This window comes from Montipora foliosa, chromosome 6 (assembly GCF_036669935.1).
Source record: "Montipora foliosa isolate CH-2021 chromosome 6, ASM3666993v2, whole genome shotgun sequence".
NCBI lineage: Eukaryota > Metazoa > Cnidaria > Anthozoa > Scleractinia > Acroporidae > Montipora > Montipora foliosa.
The window spans coordinates 56147883-56157882 of NC_090874.1; the positions used below are offsets into that span (position 1 = coordinate 56147883).

Consider the following 10000-nt stretch of genomic DNA (forward strand, 5'->3'; position numbering starts at 1 on the left):
GAACATCTAGTAAGCTGTGTCTTAACACAAGGCAGACATTAATTTTGCCAGGTTCCTCTATAAGTTGAGGTAAATACAGAACGCTGATGCTAACTTTCTTGACTTCTCTTTCTTCTTAGTTATGATTGCTTCAAAACATCAGTTGTGCTTTTGTAAAAAAAAAAAACCTTAAGACATCCACCATACGGATGATACAGTTTTAAGTAACTTTGGGCTCAAAATGTTAGAGTCATTGTGTATTTTAACCCCATAGATAATACATTCCATTTTCTGTGATATTGTTATTTGGTTTTCAAGAGATAAGTGGCTACTATTAAAGAATTTACTGACTTTCTTTTTTTTAGATATGCTTGGAACTCATACATCTAAGCATGTTTTCCCATGAAATTAATCTTTCCTGCTAGTTTATATCTGCACGTTATCAACCTACATTATAAAGTGTATGACACATTTAACATTAATTTTCTAACAAAATCAAACGTTTCTACTGTAACATTTTTTTAGTTCGTTCTTGAGTGCACAGTAAATCCTTGTAAATGTGGTTGCCTATTCAGTACCAATTAAAGTACTGTGAGTTTTCATCGGAGGGGACTGAGATCCGATGTTATCTTTCACCCCCTGAAGAGGCCTGATTGATGTCACAGTAAAGTTGCCTGGTGTTTGACAGAGTAAACTCTGATCATTAAGTATCACTCTTAAAAGGGAAAGGGTTAGTGCAAGTCTATGTGAAGTGAACATTAGCAGGCTTGCAATGCATTTAATGCATTGCACCTATGGCAGCCTTGAAGATATTATTTTTACATCTCATTAAAAGGAAAGAATATTTGGAAGTGAGTATCCAAAGGAGTCTTGTGGCAGCTTTTATCACCCCTGATGAAGACACCAGCACAAAGGGTCAAAACACAGGGTCTTGCAGTTTAACTTTGTCAGTTATATGTACAATCAATTACACAAACCATGTCTGACTTGCAGTTATACTTGAATGCAGATGCCACCCCAGCTGCAAGCAAAATGACTTCTTGAGAGTGGTGTCTGAGGGCATGAAAGCCAGCAAAAACAGCCTGACGTTATCAGAACTTTTCAGAATATTATTGCAATTTGCTGATGTAACAGCTTGCATCGTAACATGTATTTTGCATTCCACAGGATGCTTGATCGAAGCATTCTTAAACAAAAAGCTATTACTAGTATAATAAGTAATTCCTTAAAAAACAAGTACAGTATGTTCCAGTCAAAAGAGATGCATTTGTTTATTCTACCATAACTGCACTGCTGCAGCACAACTAAATGGAAAAAAAATGCAGGAGCATAAATCAAGTAAACAAGAATGCATTGCACTTGCATTCATTCTGGAATCACACACATCAACTAAAGTATTATCTAATGATATATCGTGCTGGTAACACCAGCAGAGATTCCTAAGGTTAAAATGTTCCACAAAAGTGCTATGGAAGATATTTTGTGATGCTGATGATAATCAAGTGCAAAATGTCATCACTACTGATTAGAAACGTTTTCGAGTGGAATGTTGTTAACACGTTGACGAGTACACTTTAAAATCTATTAAGACTCGCTGCTAGGAGTCAGTGGGTTAAAGTACTAACTTAACCTAAAATCAAAACTATCTATGTAAACTGAACACAAAGTGACGGAAGTCTTAAGCCTTCATTTAAAAAGACACCTGTTTATTTTTGAGTGAAATTCTCCTTATTAATGGTCCACATTACTAATTCAAAATCTTGAGAGAGCTGGATTGAGGATAAGATGACGTCAAAGACTCGCTAGTTTAAAAATGCAATTGGTGTGCACGCGCCTAAAATTAATTATTTTGCAGCATGGGAGTTTCGAGCTTTCAGACTTTTAAACTCGTGTTTTGCATGTATAATAATCTGCGTTTACATGCTGCAATTTTAAGCTGGTGAGTGTTTGATGTCATCTTATCATCAATCCAACCCTCTGAGGTCCAATCGGTTGGTCTTGAACATAAGTAATGGCGGCCGTGAAATCAAAAACTTGCACTCAAAGCAAACAGCCTTTGGATAAAATTCGAAGCGCAAAATTTTGCCAGTCAGATGTGAAGGAAAAAAGGAAGTGAATTTTTTTTATCATAGTAGCACTTTAATTGATGGTCAACAAGACACCAGCTTTTGTAGTCCATTGGACTCTAATTCAAAAATTACCGAGAAGAATTAGATGCAAAACGGACAATCATACAGACCACAATTATGATAATAACCCCAAACACTATTGCGGTGTTGGCTAACTTCCTCGTCTCGATACTCAATAGCTTGGCAGTCACCATATCTCCTCGTAAAATTGCATCTCTAGTCTAGGTATGAAACAAACCAAAGTCTCAATATTTGGACAGCAATACTAAAAAAGAAATGCCCTGTTTCATGAAATGTGAAACACACCTGATTTGACTTCAATATAGCACAAATCCCTATTGGACAGCAAAACAAACAGGCAAACCAGGACAACCCAGAGTAGTCAGGTGGTGCAACCTGTGGAACAACAATGACACCTGGTCCACCCTGCTGCTGTGGAGTCAAAGTGAGTAATGTTTGTTAAAGGCAGGAAATAACTGTGCTCAAAACTAGGGAACTCAATTTTTAAAGGCTGCATGTCTGCAAGATTTTGTACTTGCTGCAAGCCGCCAGGCACGCAGCCACACTAACCTTGCCGACCACTTTCTTGCGCATGGTTTACCTGTCGTATTGGATCTTCGCCAGATTTCATGAGCGAGTGGGTGGGCTCGTGCTCAGCACAAGACTTGGATGATTGTCAGAAAGTTTTGGGGTCACTATTTTCGGATTATCATTAGAATAGTTTTGCTTCCATGCTGGTTTCGTACATCCCTGCACAGTGTTGAGTTGTAATCACCATTCATGAATCCTTACTTTAACTTGAATGGTTTTAGGTCATTTTGAGGAAACACTGCTCCACTTGGTTTCCTTTCTATTCTGAATGAATTTTCAATGTTAACCCATTCATCCCTGAAGCCACCCCAAGTAAAATTGTCTGGCATTAAACAGAGTCAAGTCTTGAGTCTCGCTCTCAGGACTGAAAAGCTGAAAATGAAAATTTATTATACATGCACATTGTAAACCTAGAGTAATTATAAATTGTTTGGTAACTATGAAATGGTATATGAAATGGATCATATACGAACTGCGTATATGAAATCAACTGAAGCTATGATCCTCACAGTTATGAACGCAATTTTTGCAATTGCGTAAAGAAGCCTGAAAAATTCAGGACTTCAACGGGGTTTGAACCAACGCTCTAACCAACTGAGCTATGAAGCCACTGACGTTGGGAGCTGGTCATTTGTGGGTTCTAATGTTCCCGTGAGAAATGAATCAACGATGAAATCATATATGAAATGGATCATATACGAACTGCAGATATGAAATCAAGGCTTCTTTACGCAATTGCAAAATTGCATTCATAACTGCGAGGATCATAGCTTCTCTTGATTTCACATCCGCAGTTCATACATGTATATGATCCATTTCATATATCATTTCATCGTTGATTCATTCCTCACGGGAACATTAGAACCCACAAATGACCAGCTCCCAACATCAGTGGCTTCAAAGCTCAGTTGGTTAGAGCGTCGCACCGGTATCGCGAGGCCACTGGTTCAAAACCCGTTGAAGTCCTCAACCTTTCAGGCTTCTTTACGCAATTGCAAAAATTGCGTTCACGACTGCGAGGATCATAGCTTCACTTGATGTTTGGTAACTTACCACGACTGTGACGATGTTATCCTGAGTTGTGATTGGAGCACTAGGATATTGGTAAGGTCCTGGCTGAGCGCTGACTGGTGCATGGTAGCCTGGGTGTGGTGGGTACTGATGTGGCGGTTGTATTGGGTAACTAAACTGAGGTAAGTTAGCACCTTGCACTGGTGGTTCCTGAGTCACTGGACCAGAAGGGTTTTTGATACCAAAATCTTGACCAGGAGGGGGATACTGGGCTGGGGTATTTTGAAAGTCATGGCTGCTGTAAGGGGGTGGAGGACATGGTGGAAGCTGGGGATCTATGAAAAAGTATTATAATTAACAACTATTCACCGAAGTGGAGGTGGCTAGTGGTGGATGTTTAGCCACCGGCGAACCGACGAGGTAATTATCACCCACTAGCCACTGAGACTCTAGGTGAATAGTTGTTTTAGTATATATACTAAAACAGTGAGATAATATAGCACAAAAAGATGATTTTAACTCATTTACTCCTGGAAAGATTACAACATTTCCCGCCCAAATTCCGCCCGAATTGCTCAGAGGTGAATAGCAAAGGATATCCGGCGTTTGAATAGCCAATCAGCATGCGCGTTCAACGCTATCCCGTGTTTTAGTATAATACTAATAAATATACCTACAAAAGAAGTGCATTACTTAACATGGTATGACTTGAACAGACCTTGGTTTTTTTTAAATATCTATGCAATCTTGTGATAACTTGTGAAGTATTTGGAGCAAAAGGGTTGTATAACAGAAGCTGAACATCTGCAAACAAAATCTACCATACTATGTACAATCAAAATTTCAAATAAAACATGCAAATGTCTCACATGTGTTCTTTCTGTGTTCATAATTCTTTGCCTACTGTCGAGAACTTTATAATTACATTTTTATTTGAGAAACAAATGCTTTTGCGGGCACGTGGGAACAGACATTTCGTCATTGGTTAATTCAACAACGCCATGTTCCCACTCGTTCGCTTGAAATTTTGAAATTGCCGATGCAATGTTTTGTGTTAAAGGGAAAGTAAGGTCTAGAAAAATTTCCTCTGAATCGAAACTTCTTTACCTGTATTGTTATACTTGACCACTCATTTGGACTAAATGTGTTTAAATAGCCAACAATAACGTTTCAAATATGGGCAAATTTAAATTGAAATCCGCCATCTTTGTTTTTGTGTATGAAAACGAGGCTATGGCGTAGCAATAGTCAAGGATTTCTCCGGATGACTAAATGTACTTGATGAAAACAAGAAAGCACAGGCTAGGAGAGCAATACTTTGTAGACTTGAATCTTAATCCAGAGGCTAAATTGTATTGATATTGGCTCCACCTCTGAACAGATTTACCTCGTGGTGGTTAAACAGGGTTTTATATGTGAGTTATATGCTGGAGTTTTACAAAGCGAAAGAGAGCTTGCAGTGCTATCCCGCGCTCATTTCTTTGCTCCTGGAAGATCCCGCTTAGCTAGTACCTAAACACGGAATGCCAGAACGGTGGAATACTTAAACACGGAACGCCAGAATAATTGAAACGGAACGCTGGAATACTTAAACACGGAACAGTTGTGAAAATTTTGACAATAGGAACACATGGTTTCTTCCCCACAAGTGTTCGGGGCAGAAACGAAAGTGGAGATAGGAACTGCATGTCCTTTAGAGTTTTTCAATGGCTAGATGTTTTCGTTCCGAAGACTTTGGGAAAGTTGTGAGGAAGGAGTTACATCACTTCTCTGATGCGAGCACAACGGGAGAACCGTACGACAGCGGACCGCCGAAGGAACAACACGCCGAAACAGCGAGGATCGAAACGCACCAATCACAGCTGCCGAAAACCTACTAATCACAGCAGAGCATCCTGTTTAAAAGGTGACGCGTAAGTAGTCGACATCATCGCCTGATGAAGACTAGCAGTATGCAGTAGAAACGTCGCGATCTACATCACAAGTGACCACATCGTGAGACAAACGAGAGTAACATTATTATTATTGTACTTCACCACGATGAATAACAGCTACCTTTTTTACGACAATTAAGTAACTGCATTGACCATAGCCCTTTGTGCTCGCATCAGAGAAGTGATGTAACTCCTTCACGACTTTCCCAAAGTCTTCGGAACGAAAACATCTAGGCACTGAAAATCTCTGAAGGACACGCAGTTCCGATCTCCACTTTCGTTTTTGCCCCGAACACTTGTGGGGGGAGAAATCATGTGTTCCAATTGTCAAAATTTTCAAAACTGTTCCGTGTTTAAGCATTCCAGCGTTCCGTGTTTAACTATTCCACCGTTCCGGCATTCCATCATTCTCGCATTCCGTGTTTAAGTACTAGCCGTCCCGCTTGAAGTCCTCCTTAGTAAAATAACAGACCCGAACAGACAATAGTGCAGTCAGGTTTTCACGTTTGAGGAACCCATCCACGTTTTATTGGCTAAACTACAGAATACAGGGCCACTTTTAACCATGGACCAAACAAGACGGCTCGTTTCGCTCGGCAGTGGGAAAAATCAGTTTTGCGCTAAGTGTTGGGTTCATATATTTAGCGGCTCGTTTGGCTCGCCAGTGCATGTAAGAACGAGGAATAATTTTTTTCACAGGCTCTTACGCTCTTTATGTCAATGCGATGGCTCGTTTGGCTCGGTAGTGGATGAAAGAAAGGCGAATAATTTGTATGACATTAAGTCTCGTGTGAACAATATAGCAGTCATTTACCGATTAATTATAAGCCTCGTTTCAGTGATGAGGCCTAAGCACTCTTTTAAAATTTTAACTTTCATTTTACGGTTCGGTAAACTACACTTTTCTCGAGATCGTGTGAAGAATATATCCACCGCCGAGCCAAACGAGCCGCAAAATATATCAACACAACACTTAACGTCATACAAATTATTCCTCGTTCTTTTATCTACTACCGAGCCGCTAAATATAGGAACCCAAGACTAAACGGCGTCATACAAACTATCCCTCGTTCTTTCATCCACTGCCGAGCCAAACGAGCCGCTAAATATATGAAACCAAGACTTCACGTGCATACAACTCATTCCTCGTTCTTTCATCGACTGCCGAGCCAAACGAGACACTAAGGGCCTGTTTATATGGTCTCGGGTACCCGAGACAACCCTCCCCCCGATTTACCCTTGGCGAGATATTCAGTTCCACTCATTTGTTTAAAATATTCTATCAACCGTTTACATGAGGTGGTCGAGACAGCCCGGGTGGGCGAGACAACTCGGGGAGGCGAGTTGTCTCGCCTCGGCAGGTAGGGTAACCCTGGTAGGTGAGACACAGGCAGCCCAAGCTCAAAAATGTTACGAGTTCAGTGTAACGTGACATATGCTGTATTACATAACAACGCGAAACGTGACTCCCGCCTTACAGCATATGGAGGTATTGTGTTACAACGGTTTGAATTTGTAAAGGTTTGTATGGGAAGGCAACGGCTTTGCTGGAAAAGTCAATTATTCTTATATTTTGTGAATAAAATCTACTTACCCTGTTGCCGTGTTGTATTCTTTGTTGTTTGCCAGCTTCGCAAGCCGATCTAACGCGATTTCGGCGACTTATCGTTTTGTGGGTTTCCACTGCTAAAAGAAAGACTTTCTGCCTGTGGGTGAGACAACTTTTTCGCATGTAAACGGTTTGCCTCGAAAACCCGAGACGAGACAGCAAACAAAATAAAAATCAAAGAAGTAACAATTTGGGAGCTTATACATGTTTTTAGCATTTACTTTCGAATTAAAAGTTTTTTTCCCGCTAAAATTCTCACCGCTGTCAACGAAAACTCTTGATTCATAAACAGCCTTTTATTTAAACTACATTTTATTGCTGCGTTAAGATTGTCAGTCTATTTGCTGAATGTGAAAACGCAACTATACTTAAGAAAAACGAACTAGAAAGAAAGAAAGGCAAATGATGATACGCATTTTTTGAAGATGCGTCTTAAAATATATGCATAATGAAGTAGGGTCAACTTTGTCTCGGTCACGCAATTCTAATATAGACGCTCGGTAAAGTTGTCTCGGGAGGAGGGCTGTCTCGGGTAACCGAGACCATATAAACAGGCCCTGAATATATGAACCCAACACTTAACGCAATACAAATATTAGGCCATTTCCGAGTTCATGTCTGCCTCCTCTTCAAAGCGAGTCTAAGTGCGAAGTTATTCTGATAAAAATTAGTTCTTATTCATATGTAAAGTAGAACTAATTACCATCACAAAGACTTCGCACTTAGATTCTCTTTGATGATGAGGCAGACACGAACTCGGAAATGGCCTATTCCTCGTTCTTACTTCCACTGTCGAGCCAGACGAGCCAGACGAGCCGCTAAATATACAAATCATTCCCACTGCCGAGCCAAACGTTTGGTCCATGGTTAAAAGTGGCCCTGCATTCTGTAGTTGCTTCTGAATTCTAGACATGTGTCTAGTTTCATCCCCTCGAAAGCGTACACCCCAACAGCGGTGATTGTTGATGTGAAAGAGCCTTGCTCCGTGAATTGAGCAACATCTGAAAGTTTCGTCGGCTTATTCTAAATTAAACGCTTCCCCGTGTGAAAGCAAACAAATACGTTTGCTGAAGCATCGAAGACGGCTGTCGCTGAAGGAAGAAAGTGAAAGGTACGCTTGTCGAATATTTCTTTGTCGCATGTTCAAGGTTTTTGTCTTTTTACATTTGCTTTGTCTGATTTTTGCCGCCTAGTTTGATTGACTAGAAAATGTATAAGTATTAAGTGAGTTAGGCTTCTCTCGCACTTATGGCCTACATGGCCTACTACCTATTGAACCACAAGACTGTTTACCACAGTTCATCTTACATTTGAATTTCTCGAAGCAGAAAGGTCACACAAGAATGAAAAAGTGATCGGGGATCGATCTTGGTAATGTTGACTATTGCTACGTCATAACACGTCATATCCAAGATGGCGCTCCCCAAGTCACGAAAGAGGCAACTTCAAAGTGCCCTTGTCACATTTTAACAAGGAACTGGAGAGAACGGCAATTATTTTCGAATTCCTGGGGAAAAGTTTTCGTAATTTTGAGAAACTTTTTCTAGACCGTACTTTCCCTTTAAGAGAAAAAACTTTTAGTGAAGTGAAGTTGATGAATTTTTGCTTTAAGTGTTTGAAGGGTTCACAGATTTGAAATAATTTATTTGTTAACGGGATTATTGCCTGAACACCTTCAGTGTTACTAGAATCTACTCCAATAATAATAATAATAATAATAATAATAATAATAATAATAATAATAATAATAATAATAATAATAATAATAATAATAATAATAATAATAATAATGAAAGAGAAAAAGTAAAACATTTCAAAACATCATTCGATTTCTGTTAGCTGAAGATTCGTAATAACAAGATAAAAATACAAATTATAAAAAGTCATAGCGTCTTGAATTTGTCATCAGAAAATTCATCGATAAAACAGCATGAGACAGAATAAATAATCAGAAAGAAAGAATAAAACAAATTCATGAATATCGGTAAGAATTAGAAAAGTCCATTCATCACTCAATCAAAAGAAAAAGCAACATCACAAAAAAGAAAGTTAAGCATATCTCTGATTGTCTAGTAATAATAATAATAATAATAATAATAATAATAATAATAATAATGTCCACGGTTTACATGTATAAAAGAAGTGAAGTGTACAGGCATTGAAGTAAAAAAAGTAAGCTCAGCCTGGCAAATACGTCACAATAACAAGAGGCATCCACTTACCAAGATTTCCTTGAGGATAATCAGCCATTCTTTAAATATGAAAATGAAAAATATTAATAATTTAACAATAATTGCATGAAAAACTCTCCACACTAATAATGGTTGCATGTCAGAGTTACAGTTTTGATTGGGTTTAAACTTAAAGAACTGGGGCTGGTTCCTGAAAGGACAGTAATAACTCTATCCCAGGGATAATATACACTCAATGTATGGTCCTGAGGGCACACAAAAATAACTAGTTTCCTGAGGGACCAGACAGTCAATGAACGAAATGATATATGAATGAATCATACACTAAACTGTGGATATGATATCAAGTAAAGATATGATCCTCACAGTTATGGATGCAATCTTAGCAATTGCTCAGAGAAGCCTGAAAAATTCAGGAATTAACGGGGTTTGAACCCGTGACCTTGCGATACCGGTGTGATGCTCTGCCCAACTGAGCTTTTATTCCATGGAATAAGGCACATTTATCCCTGGAATAGAGTTATTACACTTTTCAGGAACCAGTCCCTGGTCAAT

At 39.1% G+C, this 10000-nt stretch overlaps 1 protein-coding gene across 2 annotated transcripts in view; it reads right to left on the minus strand.

Annotated features, from left to right (window-relative positions):
* Nucleotides 1-1225: 1225 nt before the first annotated feature.
* The window catches only part of LOC138007825 (proline rich transmembrane protein 1B-like), a 10128-nt gene continuing 1353 nt past the window's right edge, over nucleotides 1226-10000 (minus strand). For both annotated transcript variants that reach the window (XM_068854905.1, XM_068854907.1), the window contains 4 exons: nucleotides 9476-9504; nucleotides 3753-4045; nucleotides 2415-2540; nucleotides 1226-2329 (listed from right to left, as the gene is read on the minus strand). In XM_068854905.1, coding sequence (XP_068711006.1) covers nucleotides 2177-2329; nucleotides 2415-2540; nucleotides 3753-4045; nucleotides 9476-9503 — 600 coding nt within the window. In that variant the 5' untranslated portion in view covers nucleotide 9504 and the 3' untranslated portion in view covers nucleotides 1226-2176. The remainder of the gene's footprint in view (nucleotides 2330-2414; nucleotides 2541-3752; nucleotides 4046-9475; nucleotides 9505-10000) is intronic.